We start from the raw sequence: 19,366 nt of genomic DNA on the forward strand, positions 1-19,366 counted from the left end.
TCCGATAAAAATTTATTCAGAAACACTAAATTCAATAATTTCTTTAGTTCTGTATCATTGACTTAACTTTTCACATTAGAAACAGATTTCAGAATGTTTGACCTTGAAAAGATTTTAAGTATTTCTATTCAAAAGGACTTTTTCAATATTTCCTTTCAAATTTTTTTTGTTGCTGAATGGAATGGGTGAGGTTAAATTTGACCCTTTGTATTTGGCTTTGTATTAAATAATATATTCTGCTTGGGAAATACTCTACAGTCTATTCAGCAGAATAGAATGCTTTTGCAATTCTCCTTTTGGATGAATTTAAAATTAGGGGGAGTTTGATTTTATGAAACAGAGAATAAAAAAGAGGGTTTTTTTCACATTTTGATAGGTACACTTCAGCAACAACATCTATTTTCATCTCTTTTTCTGTTTCACTTTATAATTCTTTTCCTGAGAAAACTGAGCAGCCCGGACTGATAATTTGCTGGCTGCACTTTACATGGACCCAGCTGTTTGTGTTCTTCTGTTTATATTGACTCCACAGTTGAAATATAGGACATTCTGTCTCAGGTGGAAATGGGCAAAGTTGTAGGAAATAAGTTTTAAAAATAGGAATATTTAGTTGATCTGTATCTCAGAACAGATTCTGTTTTGAAAGTGTATTTAAATGATTGTGTTATTATACATAGTTGTGGGCGACTAATCTAGTCTGTTGCTGCAGGTCATGGGAATAGTCATAAAAAGTATTTATTGTGGATGTGAACCCGGATGCGTGCTTTCCCAACATGTTTCCCATATGGTCTGTAAGTAAACAGTAAATCAGACAGAGAAGAGCTGAGGAAAGAGGAAGTGGGTACGTGGGGATTCTGCAGCATTAAAACCCTGCATGGTTTGAAGCCCTGGATTGTTTTGTCTCTGAATGAAAAAAAAAGAGCAAGTCTAAGCAGAACAAAGATGCTCTGCAGCCTAGGAACCCATGGAGACTCAGGCACTGACAAAAAACCTTTTTTTTTTTTTTTTTTTTTTTTTTTTTTTTTTTTTTTTTTTTTTAAATCAGAAAAGCCTTGGTGGAAGTGCAGAGTGGACTGGCCACTTCTAGAAATGACTTGCCATTTGCCCACCTACGCTTACTGCTGTGCCAGAGCCCAGCATGCATCTGCAGACTGCAGTCTGCACGTTCTTTTCCTGAAACCAAACTAGTTTTAGGGAATTGCTGGTCCCATTTTAACAACTCACCATTCATGTCAGAATATCCCTGTCAGAAGTGTGGTTCCCCCCAGGGTCCTCTCTGCTTGCTTTAGGAAATCTGAACTGGGGAGGCAGGGATGTGTCAGATGGTCTCAGTGGGTGTAGATGGGGATCTGAGCTGTAAGCATTGCAAAAATGCCTTTTTTTACTGCAGCTGAAGAGCACACAAGAAGTCCTGAGTTGCAAACTGCACATTGGATGTGTGAGTGGGAGGGCAGGAGTTGCGCCTGGCAGGAGAAACACTGTTTTCACACTGTCATCTCAATGTACATGAAAGGTTTCAATCTCTACTCATATATTTGCTCTGTGTTTATCTGTTTTACCTGATTTACCTTTAAAGCCATCCCAAGTCTCTGATGTGTTATTCCTCCATACTTGTAGCCTGAGCAGGTTTTCTTTTAGCCACCATGGCAATTTCTCTGACACTAAAAGGGGCCATTTCATAGCTCTGGTATCTCAAGCTGGGAAATTTGCTCTTGGATACAGTTCGCACAGGATTTCCATGCCCTGCAATCCCTCTGATTGTCCTGATTTTTGTCTTGTTTCATGGGCTAAAGAAAGTGCAAGTTTTCTGTGGGAAATGATTGGGAGATTCAAGAGAAGAAGTTGGCTCCAGTCCAAAGGGCGGTGAGATATATTATCACAGTTTATAAGATAAAGCCAAATCTCTATTCTCTGTTACCTCGTGAGACTCCAGCCTAAGGCTAAGTGCAGCCACAGACAAATGCTCTTGTGCTTCTGAGGGCATGTCAGAGTGAGGAAGTTATCCTGGAATGAGGTAGGGCGTGAATGTAAATGCAGTAGCTGTTCCAGCATAACATTCCGTGGAGACAAGGCCTTGCTGAAGTGACTAGAAGCAGTGGAATGACTCCAGTGGAAGATGAGGATGCTGAGCCCCCGTTGCATTCCCCCCTCAGCAGCCAACCCTGCTGGCAGAGGACAGGCTAGACACCATCTCCCAGGCCTTTTCTTCAGTTGGAATACAAGATCTAACTATCTCTGCACAGGCTGCTTTTCCTGTCATTGTGGAAATGATGATTTATTGCTCATATTATCAATTGTCAGAACGAGGTGGATGAGGTAATTGTCAACAGTGTTACCCTAGGTGTCTTGTGAACACAAAACATAGTTTGACACCGGTGTCATGGGGAATATTTTAGCTCTGCCACCTCTTACTGTTTTTTGTCATTCCCACAGGTTATCACTCTGCCTTTGATTGTCTCTGTGGGTATCTATGGTCTGTAATGTATGTTCATAGTGCCGGAGAGATTTGGGTGTGCACGCACACTTCCCGTGGTACTTTGGGAGTTAAAACTCAACTTTTTTAATGCTTGAGAGGTTGCTACACACGAGTTTTCAGGCCTGTGTGGTGTGATTCAGTGTTACCTATCCTTTATGGTCTGCTGGAAATGAATGTTTATTTTTAAAGTGCCTTTTCCCAGATTAAATAGAGCATTAATTAGTGTGTGTGAGGAACAGGGTGCATTATTCCACCGCAGCTTTCCATCGCGTCGAGAGCTCATTACCAGATGTAGAGATCATAAACAAACACACATGGCTGCTTGCATGTAAATCTTCTGCAGGAGAAATTACTGCTGATCCCTCCTGATTACATCACTTTGTCTTCCAGGTCATTAATACACTTTTGACCATGGAGACTATTTAGGTGCTAATAACTCACAAAGCAATATACAGGAAAGTATTCACTTTCCATATTTGTTAAACATATTTCCATCTGGAATTCCTGTCTGTGGTCTAGACTACACTTTTTTTAATTTTGGAAGAGTAGCTGCGGAGTCAAATTTTTTCCTTCATAATTAGTGTTTGCTTCCACAAGGTTTATAGCAGGATATACAAATAGTCAAAGCCACAAAAAGATGATGATACAGAAATTAATCTGAAATTATTAGGCGAAAGTCTTTGCTCGCACAATCCCCAGAGGAGTTATGCCAGCAGGTTAATTGGCCTAAGAATGAATAAACCTAATGAAAGCTTGGAATCGCTCATTTAGGACTTGATCCTGCCTGTTACTGAGGAATTAGATCCCTGCAGTACTGGGGATTAACTGCAGTAACTCCCATGGTAGTCCCCAGAACCGTTCCCTGCCATGCCACCTCTCCACTGCTGATGGTCCATGAGGTTTGGGACATGAATGAGCGCTGACCTGAGGAAGGCAGCTCATCCCAGGTACCAGCAGAGCTTGCTGGGTGGTGACAAATGACATTCATGACAGAGCCAAGACTGTAATCCTACATTCAGTCCCTCTCAGGGATTGTCAAATGGCTGACTCCTGCTAGGAGTGACTTTTGCCTAACTCTGTCGGGATCCTTGGCAATGTTAATTAAAGGTAACGTTTCACATAGCCTGGTAGAAAAGACCATATTTCATACTCCTCTCCCACATTTCTTACCTCTCTCCCAAACTCTCCAAGAGCACCAGCCACACACTGCTTCAGCTGCTGACCACAGCAAAATGACCTGGAGGGATGAGTAGCCTTGTACCAGAGTTTCTTCCTATTTATTTATTATAATTGTTTATTTATTCTTTATATTAATTAATTTACTATTTGTTATATTTCTTCCTATTCTTTTACTGGAGACATCAATACATAAAAAATAGGTAGAAATATAAAGCACCAAAGAAGTGTGACACACTGGCATAAATCAAAACTTCTCTCTGTGAGCAGAGTTTGAATTTTAGCATTCGCAATTCGATTGAATCTTGCATTAAAGTCCATCTCTACTTCTGACAGTGAATATTACTGAGTCCAAAGTTTTGCAGAGCCATTAAGTACCATCACCTTAAAGGCAAAAAAGGTCTTGTTTGTTCATGGTACTTGTCCTGCTCAATGACTTATAGCTTCCATCTAGCTTCCAATTATTAAAAGCAGATAAGGGGTTTGGAACATACTTAAGCATGTGCTTTACTTCAGTGGTGCTTGTTGACGTCAGAGGAACCCAAAACAGATGCCTGTGTGCTTTCAGGGACGCTTTCTCGAAACAGGGGGAGAGGAAAAAAAAGAAGCCTCTCCTTCCCTTCGTGGCTGTCCTCTTTTCATGTGTGAGTAACACACTGTGCGCATGGTTTTGTTTAAATCCAAGGATGGCAAACCACCACACTCTGTGAAAACTTCCTACTTCTTCCCATCCTTCTTCATGGTTTTGTTTTGGTTTTTTTTTCTTCTTGCTATTGATATTTGGGAACCTGTGGAGGCAAAGTGATGCAAAACTTAGAGGTCTGAGAGACGAGTTTATTCTGGCAGTGTTTGTATGAAGCCCTGTGGTGCCATGAAATCCCCCTCAGTTCCCCTGCTTGCTTTGCTTTTCCAAACACAGCCACAGCCTAGGCTGGTGCTTCATTTGCAGGGGCTCTGCCAGAAGACAGGGAGATGGATGGGAGAATCTCCCAGCTCACAGGTTGGTTGAACTGCCTCTTTTACAGCAATAACATTCCTGAAGCATGTTCTAATATTTCATGCCTTTGGTGAAAGACATGGATACTTGTTGGTAAATTACAAGCCTGTGAACCCAGTAAATCTGTTGGTTCTTCTGGATCAGGGGTGCTTGATGTTCAGATGAATTTGTATCCCATTAAATGGCAGTTGCACTCATTGTGTACTTCAACTCTACAATAAAAAGAGTGTGTATACAGACACTTCTTTTTAAAAGGGAAATAAATTTATAGGAAATTTTTTTGTGATTTTATGTTTTGGGTTTTTTTAAACAGCCAAGCATTCCCTGACAGGTTTGCAACAGCTAAGCAAAATGTGTGTTGAATTCACATTCACATGTAAGTGTTATGTGGCTGTCCCTGCTTTGCCAGCTGCTCAGTTCGTGTGGTGACAGACTGAACAACTGCTAAGTGACAGTGCTGAAAACAATTTTGCAGGTTTCTCAAGAAAGTGTAAAGATGAGATGTCTCCACCATCTAAGCTTAAGGGCCACTTGCATCACATCTGAAATATTCTGTACTTTGTGAAGATGAGGAGAGGAATATTTTGGAAGTACGAGTGTACATAGTGGGGCACTGACAGCTGCCTGTGTCACACCTTTTTCTCTTCACCAAAGTTTGGTTCATGTGAGTAGGATTAAGCTGACCCTAACCATGACATCTAGCACTGATGAGAGATTTCAAACCCATCCTTTTGTGTGCAAAAATGTCAGCGTGAACTCATGTTGAAGCAGTATAGACTTGATTAGGATCTCCTTTTAATTGAGAAATCATATTACAAAGTACACCTGCTCCCAGTAGTTTTAAGAAATGCCTTGTGGCAATTAAAGCAATTGCTTGCTCAAAAAGGAAGAAATCTAGCACATTTTACTGATTTTTTTTTTACCCTCTTCTAGATACATATACTGTGTTAAAGAGAAGGATCAGCAGTAGTACATAAATTAGGAAGTCCCTTGGTGGTTGATTTAATAATCTAAGTAGTGTGTACTAGCTAACGGAGGAGTGAGAAGTAGAGTGCACACTTACTGCAAGGTTGTCAGGCGGTACTTAGTTATAAATCTTGCAAAACTGAAAATACCTCACCCTGATAAGATTACCAAGACATGACAAATGGTAGCCCTAAATAGATTTTTGACTTCCTGCTCATCTCTTCTTTCCCTTGCCCTTCGCACTCTGCCCCAGTGTAACAAAGCTGTCAGGGCTGCGCAGCTCCTCCAGGTGAAGGTCAGCTCTTGGTATATTTTTGATCCTTGTGTGAAGTTCCCCTGTTAGTATGTGGTCCCCGCTTTAACCTCTTTGCAGATTCCCCCCGATTATCCCAAATCACTTTCACATGGAGCTGAGGTTAAGCTTTATTTCTCTTGGCTTGTCCCTTCCCTAGCAGACACTTCGTCTTCACTTTGAAAGGACAAAGAGATGTTCAACTGCCTGGGCCTGAGCCCAGCATTTGATTTATACATTATTTAATTTCCTTTAGAAAATTGGAAGCAGAACTTTGGGAGTGGAAGTCAGTCCTTTTCATTTGTTTAAGGATCTTTTAGGGCTAATATAATCATCGATAGTAGATGTCAGCATGATTAGGGTGACTTAAGGTAAAGCAAAGAAAATTGAGTACCAGCAGAAACTTTTTCGCAGAGGAGAGGGTGCCAAGATTTATGTGCGCAACATCTGTGGGTTATGAATTGTGGCATTAAAAAATGAAAATAAAAAATCACCGGGTTTTTGAGTGACACATTGAAAACACCTGCCTCCCCTGGCTGCAGGCTGGGGCAAGAAAGGCCTGCGCCCTTTGCATTATGTTTGCAGTTGATCTTTGGACTGTGGGTCTCTCTGGAACCTAACTCAAGCAAGGAACTAATTCTACAGAAATTCCTCGCTTAGTCCGGAGGTTTGCATTTGGGCTGACACTGCATTCACTCCTGCAATTAGGTCTGCACATACCTCTAAGTGACTGCCAAGACAATTTGAAATTTTCTCATGCAGCCGAGTCAGGAAATTAAAAATTAACTCTGGAAAGGACATCATATAATATTCGGCAGTGTGGTTTGAGTGGTGTGTCCACTGAGGGGTAAAAAGTCCTGCTCTCACAAAAAAAACCCAGAAAAACAGCCCAACCCAAAAGTTGGAATATGTCTTCCATGGGATTTTGCATGATCCACAGCTCGGGGAAATACGGGAAGGGGAAAGGCCTGTGGCATGCATGTGCTTATGGATACAATATGACTTACTTGTGGCCTTTAATTTAGCAAAATAGCATTTAATGACGCAGAGTGAGAGTCCCACATAGTTTCAGGCTCCCTGGTGCTACGGCTGCTGTTCCCAACATGGTTATGTGGGGGGGAAAAAGGGCTTCAGTGCTGGAGTGTCGCTGTGGTACTGTTCCCGTTCCAAGTCTCAGAGTTATCCATTTGATCTGGAAGTCACTTGATAAATAGGAGATGCACACTGCAGCACCAGAGAGGCTTTCTCAGTCACAGCCCTTTGAGCTAAAACAAGCACTTTCACCTGGGCTGCTGAGGGAAGTACCAGTCGCGCGGTGTCACGCAAAACGAAAGGGAGGAATAAAGTCCAGCTCCCCTGTGACATTTCATGCATTTAAAACTTGCTCACCCCATAAAAAACCAAATGATTGATATAAAAGAATCTTCCAGATAGCTTGAAAAGTATTAAATGTGATACTAAGTGGGAAATGTTAAGAACATCTCCTCTTTGCAGTACTGAATAATTACAAAGCTGAGAGAAAAGAGCATTTGGGTTTTGGTTCAGTATGGGAAGCTGTGCTTCTGTGGCAGCATCCTGGAGGTGGTGTGTTCATTCTTTTGGTCACCTTTTATTGTTTTTGCAGAAGGGGCAAGACTTTCTGTCTGAGTCCTACTATCTGTACATCTAACATGAAATGAGTAAATGCAATACACAGGGAAGTGGAAAGTTGACACTTTCTCATGCACACAGGCACTTCCTGAGCATATCTCCTAAACTCAGCTCTTGACAAGGCTCTGGAAACAATACCAGTCGTAGATACCCACACAAAGCAGACAGAGCAGCATCTGCTAAGGACAAAGTCAATGTTACAGTTAAGGTGTCCTTTTTTTTCCACCTTGGCCGCTTGGCACGTTCTGTTGGTTGCTGTCATCCTTAGAATCCTCTATGCGCAATGGGCTGCTGGGTGACTCCTGAGCCTTTTAGATAGGCTGGAATGGTTCCAGGGAGAGCAGTTGTGCTTTTTTGTGTCATTATGTAACTTGGCCACACAATTCAGCACAGTAAAATATTTATGAAAGTTCAGGAGAAGGCACGTGTGTGCTGCAGGCTCTAGCAAGAGGAGTACACTCACAGCACTGCAGGTAGTGGGAGCAGAATGTCTCTTCCTGTGCATTCACTCACATTCTGGTAGGCAAACCAGCCCTACAGCAGAAGGCGAAAAACCTGATGGTGACTTCAATTTGTAAGTGTCCCTCAAAGTGTCCCTTGGGATTGGCTTCAGCACTGTCCTGTGCTGGTTGCATGTTTCTTAGTGGCTTTGTAGGGTCTTTTAGCTGTGGTCCTTAGTTTTGTTACCGTTTCTGAGCTCACTCTTGTGGCATCCTCCTTTGGGCATCATCCCCTCCTGCCTTGAACACTATTAAGCATAAATTTCATACTTTTCTGGCCTTAAATTGTTTGAGTATCATGCCAGACTGCAACTTCTAAGAAGCTGAAATGCTGTTAACATTAAAAAGCAAAGCTGCATACAACATGGAGGAAGCAGAAGGGAGACTCCTCTACTTCCCCCTGTGCATATTTGCAGAAATGCTGAGGGTAAATTTTGAACGTAAAGCATCTTTGTGAAGAGAAATTCAAGTGACCTGTTTGCTAAGTCTTCCTAGTGTTGAAAATTTGCATTACATTGTCTTGCCTAGACAAGGAAGGAGAATGAGAAAACTCAAGAGACAAGGAGGTTTTTGCAATAGCATGGCACAAATGGATAAGGAGTTTACAAATATGAAAGGGAAGAATTTGTTAAATTAGATCTGTTATCCATAGAGTAAGCAGATCTGGGTGACTTTCAGATATTACGTGGATTCAGTTTCCTCAGCTGGAAGAGGGTGCCCAAATTACAAGCTGTAATGTTAACAATGCAAAAGCAAACCTTAATTGACTTTCTGTTCCATTAAAATACAACCCTTCCATCAATCCTTAACTCAAGGTAATTGTTGGTACCTCACTTTTCTTGTTTCATGTATTTGCATCATTCGTGGTTTCTTTTCTTGCTGTAATTATTTCATTTCTTTTCTTGCACAAGCAAAACCTGCATTAAAGCTTGAACAAGTTCTTTTCCAGCATTTTTTTGCTTCCTCCTTTAGGAGTAATAACCATACACAAAGGCATTTTGCTTAATGGCATTGCTTTCTAGGTCTGCCTGTCCTCCCAGCCACGCTGCCTCCCTGGAATACAGGCATGCAGTAGTCCTCCTCCCTGATTTTCCTGGGAAACATGAGGAACTGGTGCCATGGGAAGCTCCAAGAGGTAAACTTAGAAACAGCCTGAAATTCGTCTAGCTTTCTGCTGAGGAAATAGATACTCCACAGGAGACATCTCACACCTTCCAGGAACTGAGAACCCAATAAATAAAACCTCGAGAGCTTCCATTAGGGACGTTATTCATTTTGCAATCCAAAGGCCTCATGTGTGTTGTCTGCAAATGTCTTTTCTCACCTCCTGCCTCAACCCAGGATGTGTATGCACTTGTCACCCAGAAACTATAACTCTTATTATTATAGGATTTGTGTGTTTTCTGTCCAAATTGACAGAAAAACTTAAGTTTCTAGAGGATTTGTCATTATTTTTAACTGAGTTTACTTTTGCTGTATTGTATTATGTTAGTTCATGTGTAGGTAACTACAGTTGCTATTTTTAACCTGCTGTGTAAGATCCAAATCAGGACAATATTTGCCATGGCTCCAAAGACAGGACGAAGGGCAGAGTTTAAATGAACCCATGAAAAAAAAATTTATTTTTTTTTCTTTCCTTCTTTGTTAGTTGGATTCAAATGTTTAGGGTTGCAGCTACCTTTAAATGGTGAAATAATGTAATAGAAATGCAGCTGGAGCTGAAAGGAGATGAAAGACAGTTCTAGACTGGCTGTGCTCTATTGACCAAAAAAAAAAAATTTTTAGGGAAGAGAGAGTACTTCTCCCAATTATTTTTGCAGAATCGCTTTTATTTGCTTTATTTTGATAGGAGTCTGAAGCCTCTGCTCAAGTTAAACTTGAGAAAGGAAAGGCAAGAATTATCTTCCTGTGCAAGAAATAGGGAATATGCTGAACATACCACCCAATCTCGTAAGTGCCTCGAACTCAGAAAAGTAAGCAAGCAAACGCAGCAACCACTATAACACCTCCACCCTGATAGGTTTCATAAGGTAGGAGCTGCCAAATCTGTTTTATACGGGTTTTCTTCCTAGGGAGAAGCTCATGACAGCCACAGCTAATGATGAAGTCTTCTAGTTTTAAATTTTTAGTTGCATAATCCAATCTCTCTTGCCTTCAGCGTTCAGCAGAATACCCTTGGCTGTGTCCAGGCCTTCTGCAGCACCAGCAGACTGAGTTGAGAACACAGGATTCTCTTAATTACTTTTAATTAAAATGAGTGCATGCGCACACACACACACACACACACACATAGAAAGACACTGTTTTTCTAGTGGCTTGGCTTCCTTTTCCTCATTGAAGGGAAGAAGTTAAACTTTCCCTTTAAATGTTTATATAAAAATGAAATAATTCTGAGGTTAACCAGAAATGCAGGTTAATCTTGTACAGAAACACACATGTGATTTTTTTTTGGGGGGGGGTGGGGTGGGGTGGGGGGGGTAGTTTTTTGTTTGGGTTTTTTTGTTTGTTTGTTTTGTTTTGTTTTTTTTTAGTTACACAAATATAGGTGAAACTTGAAGTTGGCAGAGAGTGCTGTTTAAAAATATTTAGTCCTAGCATGTAAAAACTTGTTTTGTTACGGAATTCCTTTGTGAGAGGTGTAGCTATGCCATGTCTCTGCCAAAGTGATGGGAGCCATATCGGCAGAGCGCCTCTTGGAAAATAGCTGCGTTTTGGGCTTGTAGTTACAAAATTGAAATCGGAATTTACACGTTTTATACATTGCTTGGAAGGATACCACATCTAGGAATATTTTTTAAGAGAGTGGAAGGAAGAAAAAAAGAAAGCTTGCAGATGGAGCCGAGGCTTCGCTCTGTTAGAACATGTCGGGATGAGCAGAGGTATGTGTGATGACACTTTGCATGTACCACTGAGAGCTCTGCCTTATTCCCCTTAGCTGTCATCATGTGCTGGAGTTATGAGACATACACCTAATTTTGGCTACATACCTCATCTTTCCCTTCCTTGGGCGTGTGTGAGCTTTACAGAATAGCAGGAGCTACTGATAACATGTGATGCTGTCTGCTGCCTGGGCACAGCCCCTGCTCAGTTTCTGGTACTGGAAGAGCAATTAAAGGCAGCATTTTGAGGTCACTCTGCCTCGTTAATTGTTGCTATGATTGTCCCACATGTGCAGCTGGCCAGTTGTCTGGCTCAACTTTTAGCTTACCTTCAGCTGATTCTGAAACCTGGCTGAGACCAGGAGGAGAGGGCAGGAGGACTTGGTCTTTGCTGTAGCCACCATGGAAAGGGTGAGTGGGAACCCCCATCCTAGTCAAATCAGATGTATTCAGGCAGCAGGACGGCTTTGTGTCCCTGTGCAGCACCTCAGGTGAGCTGTGGACACCCACACATGTGGTCACCTGTACACCAAGCCACAAATTACAAAAATAAGCAAATGGCACATTAGGTTGTGTAGATTTGGAGCAGACTGCTCTGAACTAAGGTCACTTCAAGACATCATTAAAGGAGATGGGTTTATTCAATTACATGTGCTTAACAATTTCTCATTAAAGGAATCAGGAGTAGCAGAGATCATTTGCTCTCAAGAGAGACAGGATACACATAATCCTGGATTTATTGTTTGGGATGGAAGGGACCTTAAAGATAATCTCATTCTACCCCCCTGCCGTGGCCAGGGACACCTTCCACTAGACTGTGTTGCTCAAAAAGTAATACCTGTCCTTTCCATTTAAGAATTGCAAAGATGCTGACTCATCAGTACAGACCTGTTTTAAAGTAGACAGTCCATTGTCTGCTCGTCCTGAATGCCTCTTTAATAAACAAGAGAGAAAGAAGTCTATATTTTAATGAAAAATAATATCTAATTATAGACGATCATTGCTGAAGGTAGAAACTCATCTGCTCCAAGGCAGTGCTCCTAAATACAGAACTGTAGAGATGTAAGTGCTTTAACTTGAGGAAAGCTGATAACATTTTACAACATAGCTGCTTGAAGATGAAAGAAGCCTCTGTCTCACTGAGGTACTTGTGAGGCCTGTGAGGGCCCTGCACGCTTCAGCTGGGAAATTTTTATGGAGCAGTAATCATATCCTAAGCAAATCCACTCCATAGCTCCCATGGTTCAGTATATGAATCCAAGGAGTGAATGGATACTGTCTGAAAAGCATAATGCTAATACACCTCATCATTTTCCAGTTAGAACAGATTATTCTCCCTTTGCAAAATACCCAAAAGTATAATTGTATAATTTTGAGGATGCCCCATCTGTGGAAGTGTTCAAAGCCAAGTTCTGGGCAACATGGTTTAGTGGAAGGTTCCCTGCCCATGGCAGAGGGGTTAGAACTAGGTAATCTTTAAGGTCCCTTCCAACCCAAACTATTCTTTGATTCCATGATCCATCCCGTTTAAATCTACAAAGATCATAGAACTGAGCAGAATGAAGAGATGCACGTACAGGATGACTCTTTGTCTTTCAAACATTGGTCAAAATTTACCACAAGGTGATCAGTAATTCCATTGTATTGGAAGCTTTTTCCTCTTTACAGAACAATATCTGTAGCAATCTAACAATTTCTCTGTGCAGACCAGAGAAAAAAGCTGTTTTCTTGCCTTTCCTTTGTTTAGACACGAAAGAGGGAAGTTGAAACACAAGAGAAGTACTACATTTAAGCCTTTCTGAAACACCTCAAAAACTTCACTTCTCAGCAGCTAAGACCCTCTCACTTTAAAGAAAAAGATTATATTTGTGATATCTTAAAATAGCATTCTTATCTAAGGCAGGTCTCCCCAGCAGCTCCTGGAGCATAACGCATCCCACTTGCTGTGCTCCCCGCTCCTCCCATGCTGACTTGTTGAATCCCTCCTGAGCCGATCTCAATACCCCAGCAGCAAGCTAAGGCTCTTTTTATTTTATTTCTGGATTAGTTTTCTGATGGTCTGGTGCATTGAATCGGTGAATGAAAGGGCCAGCTTAGCGCCGGAGCCAGCACAAGAGCCGGGTGGGAGCCCGCGGCCGGCAGCGGGTGGTGCCTGCACAAAGGAGAAAGAGGGAAAGCGGGGCCGTGGCGTCCCACGCTGAGCAGAGTGACCTGCTGGGGGTGGCACAAACCTCGAGGGATTTTTACATCCCTGCCCAGCACTGCTTTGAGCCCCCTACAAATCCCTTGTGGGAAGTTGCGCGCTGCTGGAGCTGCGTTGAATTATTTATGCGGATTTTAAGAGTACAGTCAGCAGCCTCTCCCAGCTACTCTATGCCTGCGGAGCAGCTTCTCACTGTGGAAAGGCATCCGTGCCCCCTTTTCCCTTAGTCTCAGGTGGGTCCCGAGAGCTTTCCAGCCATCCCTGTTTGTGGGGATAAGTCTTTCGCTCTCACAGAGCAGCTGCTGGCACAGGAGTAGGGCAGGAATTCGCCCGAGTGAGACACAGATGTAGAGACCCGGGGGTCATTCATGTCTTTTTCAAATGCCGTGCGTGAAGCTTTCATTCCTCCCCGGCTGAGCGGGAAAGGCGAGTCCGCAGACCTGGTCCCGGCTCCCTTTGAGGTGCCCGGCGGGCGCTCAGCCTCGCAGGTATTGCTGCGCCAGGAAGCGCCCCAATTTGCGCTATTCACAACCCGCAGGGCACTATTCTTGTTTCCAGGCTCCTAATCCCTCTCTCACACACAATCCCTTACAACTCTAACTGGCGGGGTGGAGGAGCGAGTTAAAAAGGAAGGAAAGAGGAAAATGAAACACAATGCAGAGCCAGGCGGTGGCTGCCAGTTACGGCGCGCACAATCGACACCAGCTGCAGCCCAATTAAACCCGACATTCACAGGTGTTCCCAGCACACTCGGCCCTAACAAAACCACTTTCTTGAAAATACCTAAGGCTTTAACACAGAAGCTTTTTTTTTTTTTTTTTTTTTTAAGGTTCTTTAAATCTATTTAGAGCACTTTAAATACAAAGAAGCTGAAAAGGACTTTGAGTCCGCTAGAAAGAGTTGGTGCTTAATGCCAGAGTGGGGGAGAGTCGGCCCGGCTGAAGCAGCCAGTGTAACCATTGGTTTCGGGGGGAAAGATGGGTTGTGCTCAATGCTGTTTATTCAGGGAGCAGTAACTGGCACCAGGCATTTTATTGTTGCTGGGAGTGGAATGGGGCAAGCAGGAATGAGTAGGTGTAAATCCTTTTCTGCTGGGGGGCCCATCGTTGTTTGCACCATAGCTCTGAGATGGTGTGTGGCTTTGCTTCTTACTGACCTCTGTGTGTGTGGCTCAGACAGCAAATTTTAATTCTCCTTTCCTCCCAAGAAAGCTTGATTCTGGTGCCTTTTTTGACTCTGAAGCAGAATTCAAAATTAATTGTTTATTTTCTGATCTTAAAGCACTTCCTGAGATGACAACTCAGTCCTTTAAGAAAGCAAAGTACTGTTTTTTTTACATGAATTCAAAACTATTCCTATGCTAAGAGATGACTACAGACAATAGATTAATGCATTGGTTGGTAAATTGCTCTGATTCCATTGAAAATGAGAATTCTGTTTGGTAAACTTCCTTTTATAATGATATAAATAATAACCAAACTGGGGGATATTCTGGTACTCTTAGATTCAGCAGCTTTTTACCCCACCTGGCTGGCTCTTTGTTGCTGCAGTAGAAGCCATGTAGTGACAGTAGGCAGAGCTTAATTACCTGGTGCCTGGTGTGTTGCTGTTTAATTACTGCTGTCTCAGACAGTCACTTCATGTCTTCATTACTGCCTTAGAGTGGGTGCTGAAAGCCACACTGGATTCAGATGCAGTCCCCAAACATTTGGTTTGTCCCTCCATACAGTGAGATGTATTTTTGCCTTTGGAACAGCACTAGGATGTTATTCCTATTCCTCACAACACACAGAGATCCAAAAGACTGCACTTTTATTTGTCTTTTTTTTTTTTTTTTTTTTTTTTGTATACTGAAAAGGTAAAAATTATGATCCCTTGTATTTTTATTTGAAACTCATTAAGAATTGCCTTGCAGGTAGATAATGTTGCTTCTTAGCATCCATTTATAGAGGTAGGCAGAGGCTGTTCATCCTCCTAAATGCAATGGGGAAAAAAGAATATCACCCAAGGTTCAAATTCACAAATAATTTGGTCTAAATTAGATACTGTCACTTGGGAAAAGAATAATCCTCTCAGCACAAATACAATGGTAAGAAAGGAACTGCGAGCAGCCCAGGGACAGAGCTATGGCCTGGTGCAGCCCCCTCTGTGCCCAGCACAGCTTCAGGCACTGAGAGCTCAGGGAAGAACTGGCCAAGGCAGCAATGGCAGATGGGAGGAAGAATGGACAGGTTGGGCAGGGTCTGAGTCACTGAGGACTCTTCAGCTTGTAAAGACTTGACTGAGAGGGGATGAGATACAACTCTGTAAAATCATCGATGGTCGGTGAACAGGGAAGAGCAGATGAATCACTGTTCTCATAACACAGGGAATAGGAGGGAGGACTTGCTGAAATTGCCAGGTTTAATACAAACAAAAGTGCTTTTATTATATAAGACATGATTGGACCGTGGCACTTAATATACGATGATCTTGCAGAGGCCGAAAGAGGAAATTATTTATGAAAGTCACAGGAGAATTCATTGGAGATAGACTTGTTGCAGGGTTTTGGAGCTGATGATGTGGATGCAGCTTCTGGATTTGAAGTGCTGCTGAGCCTGAGAAAGATCCATGTCTTGCTGCAAAGGGTCTTCTTCCTCTGCTATCAGTTACAGCCTCTTCTGTGGCCTTCCCTTTTTTCTTCAATCCACAGAAATGACATTTAAAAGCCCTTCTGTTGCTCCATGTGGTAAGAAATGTCCTAACATGGCTGTGACAAGGAGTCTCCATGACAGACTGGACCTTAGGCCAGTAAGGCCTAATGCACCAGATGAATTCACTCTTCTGTCACTGTAGCTACACTAACGCTTGTGTTTGCTTTTCACAAGTGATTTAGCTTTACTAGCTAGTGAGAATGCTTGTGAGGACTTTGTTTTTCAAAGTTTGCATACTTGAACAAAGAAAAATAATCAAACTTGCCTTCTTGCATCTCTTACCTCAGAAACCTGATCCCCTGGGTTAGCCAAGGAATGGAAATAACTCCATGTGACTCTGTGACCGGACACGAGGGCCTAAATTTTCAACACTGTGCCATAACGCCTGCTGTTTATTACTCAATAATATAGAAAATATTTAGTCCACAAAAATTCTGAGTGCAGCCAGGAAAAGGGAGAATGATATTTTATGCCTTAAAAGTCTTTCCTTGTCCCTTAAAAGCAGCTGAAATGCTTTTAAGAAGCAAAAAATAAAATAATCAATTTTCTGGTGCTTCCTCATGTCTAGTGATTTTCAGTTATCACAGAACTTACGGTTCAGTGTTTAAGAACAAAATTAAAACAAAAAAACCCTTTGGAAGTTAGTTATCACCACTGTTACTGATAGTGTTGGCAGAGCATAGAGAACAGGTGAAAGCATCATCAGAACTATCAGCCTATGGGTGAATTCCTCCTGAGTGTATTGGTGTACAAAGGAAAGGGGAAGAAGCAGGATTGGCAGTGGCGTTCCTTCGGTTTTGGATGTGACAGCTTGACAGTGTCTCCTTCAGCTTCTCCTTCACTAAAACAGCTGCTGACAAGTGACACCTGCACCAACATTTCATGCTGTGGATAGGTGATGGTCTCCGTGAGAATAACGGGGCAGTCAAAACCTGCTGGACTGCATTTGGGGATTTTTAAATAATGCCTGGGAAAACTTCCAGAGAGTCTCTTCATTTTGTACCCTTACTGCAATATTTATCAAGGGGAAATGAATCCCTCTTTCAAAGGCCAACATGGGTTCAGAGTCCAGAATGCTTGGGATCTGTTTTTCCATCACCAGTCTTCTCCCTTGTGAGAGAATTCTGGGTTTAGTGGTAGGCAGGGAGTGCAAGGAGTGTTTGATCTGGTGCAGGTTTTTTTCTTTAAGTAGCTTAATATTCCTGTTCGAGATGGGGACACAGTCACAATGTCTGCTTAGAGAAAAACCTGCAAAGAAAGACCAGGGCCTCTCTGTTAAACTTTCTGGGTGATGTATTACTGATCTCCACGAGAAGCTGGTGCACTAAATCTCAGCTGCGCTTCCACGTTCAGCTGTCTCTGAAGTCCTGAAAAGCATTGAAATGCGTAACAGCAGTGTTTAGCTTTGGTGCTCATTAGAGCAGCACAGAACTAATAGTAATATTGTTGTAACTTGACAAAGCCATCTAAATCCATGCATGTTTTCTTGTGAAAGCTTCCTAAACATGCTGCTAAATCCCCTAAAAAGCTACTAAACGGCTTTGGCAACCATTAGCAGAGCATAAGCGGGGGGAACTCCTTTCAGTAAGTGAACAAACAGAGAAAATATGCTGAATAGCCGGACAAATGTGTTTCAGTTGGCTCTTTCATTTACAGATATAAGGGAGCAGTCAATATCAGTCACTGTTTTCCCTGTTGCACTGGAAATCACAATATCTCTTTTCATTCCACAAGCTCCTTTCACCACAGTAATGTGTCTTTAGAGTGACACTGGCATCAATCTGTTTCCGCTGTCTGAAGTCCAGAGAGCTTAAAAACACATTGCAGGGTATGAGACCTTAACCCTCCTCCCCTTCCACACACCCCTCTCCTCTGAGCCTCCTTTTGGAATTAATTGTTTTTATTTCTTTCCCAGTGCAAGGCTGGGAAGGAAGAGTGCCTGCAGAGCCTGGGAATATCTGCTCTTGCACTTTGGGGATGGAAAAATATATTGCCGGTGGTTGGGATTTGAATTTATCAGGTGTTGTGGGGAGTTTAACACAAGGTAATATGATTAGCGAGTTAATTTGCAGCAAGCCATAATGTGAAATGTAATGTTACTGTGGTTTGAATTTCGAGCTACATCCTGTTTTCTGGATGTCCTAATCGCCCGCAACCTCATTTATTTAAAAAAAAAAAAAAGTTGGAAAAATTCTACTTGTGATTATTTGGCATTTGGAGTGATTTGATGTTCTTGTGTTCTCTTTCTTCAAGTAATGTTAAAAATAATAATAATAATAATAATAATAATAATAATAATAATAATAATAATAATAATAATGCTGTGTGGTTGTTTTTTTGGTGTTTCTTTGCAGATAACAGCAGTCTGCAGGGAAGCAGCCCTCCTAGCTCTTCAGGAAGACATCCATGCCAAATCTATCACAGGCCAGCATTTCCGGAGCGCGCTGATGGTCGTGAGCCCGAGGATTCCTGACTCGTTAATCCAGTTTTATGCAGATTACCAGCAGCAAAGTGGACTGCACGCGCTCTGAAGGGCAAATTAATACGTACCACTGTGTGAATGGCAGATTTCCTTTGTGAAGCTGTCAGAAGCCAAAGAGTTTTGTACTGTGAGCGAGTGGAGTGTCTGGAGTTAACTGAATGCAGAAGTGCCGTAATAAAAAGTCCCTGTGGAAGTTTTGAGCGTCATAGATATTGTCCTAAACTTTAGATTTTACCATTTCAGTGGTATAACCTACCTTTTAGAGGTAGTCAGATTTCTGGTTTAAGTCAGTTTATCTCAGTTGTATATCCATGTATCAAAAAAAAAAAAAAAAAAAAAATCTGAATTTTGGTGGATTCTTGGCCCTAAAGAGAGAAGCAACAAATGCTGTTATTGCCTTCTTTTGTTCCTGCTTCAACCACAGTTTGATCCCAGGGACTATCCCAGTGAGTGACCTCATTACAAAAAAATGTTTAAAATTATTGTGAATTTTTTGATTTATGATCTCCAGTGAAGCTGCCAAACAGGCTTTCTGAAATAAAGCTGAGGCATCCTGATTGATTACAGTCAAACATTTATCTTTAGTCTTCACCAACTCCTTTTTAGACATGCTGGCAGGTAGACACACTAAAAAACTGTCCAGCCCTTCACTAACCTGAACCCACTGCCAGGTGTCAGCAAAAGATTCTTGTTGTTGATGTTTGTTTCCATCAAAATAAAGAGGAATGTTAATAAAATAGGTAATTTAAAGCTGGCTGCTTAAAATCTGTAATGAGCCCTAATTAATGGATGAGAAAACCTCGTTGCAAAAACTGTTATGAATGACCACGAAATACTTCAGGGACAGATAAAATCTCCTCAAGTTTTTCTTTGTTATGTCGTCTGTTGAAATGATGACAGGTCCTTGTGGGCTCTCTGCTCTTGCACTCAGGATGAAATGCAGTTAAGCAAACTAATATTCAGCTTCTTTCCCCACAACAGAAAGGCTGAGCTTTTCTAGTCCAGACATAAAAAGCTGAGGGAAAGGTAAACCAAAACCAACATAAACTTTA

At 41.9% G+C, this 19,366-nt stretch overlaps 1 protein-coding gene across 1 annotated transcript in view; it reads left to right on the plus strand.

Annotated features, from left to right (window-relative positions):
- The window catches only part of AFG2A (AFG2 AAA ATPase homolog A), a 163,800-nt gene extending 145,280 nt beyond the window's left edge, over positions 1 to 18,520 (plus strand). The window contains exon 16 of the mRNA XM_040063661.1: positions 18,187 to 18,520. Within this exon, the coding sequence (XP_039919595.1) occupies positions 18,187 to 18,363 (177 nt within the window). The 3' untranslated portion in view covers positions 18,364 to 18,520. The remainder of the gene's footprint in view (positions 1 to 18,186) is intronic.
- The last annotated feature ends 846 nt before the right edge of the window (positions 18,521 to 19,366 follow it).

This window comes from Hirundo rustica, chromosome 5, assembly GCF_015227805.2.
Source record: "Hirundo rustica isolate bHirRus1 chromosome 5, bHirRus1.pri.v3, whole genome shotgun sequence".
In the NCBI taxonomy this organism is placed as follows: domain Eukaryota; kingdom Metazoa; phylum Chordata; class Aves; order Passeriformes; family Hirundinidae; genus Hirundo; species Hirundo rustica.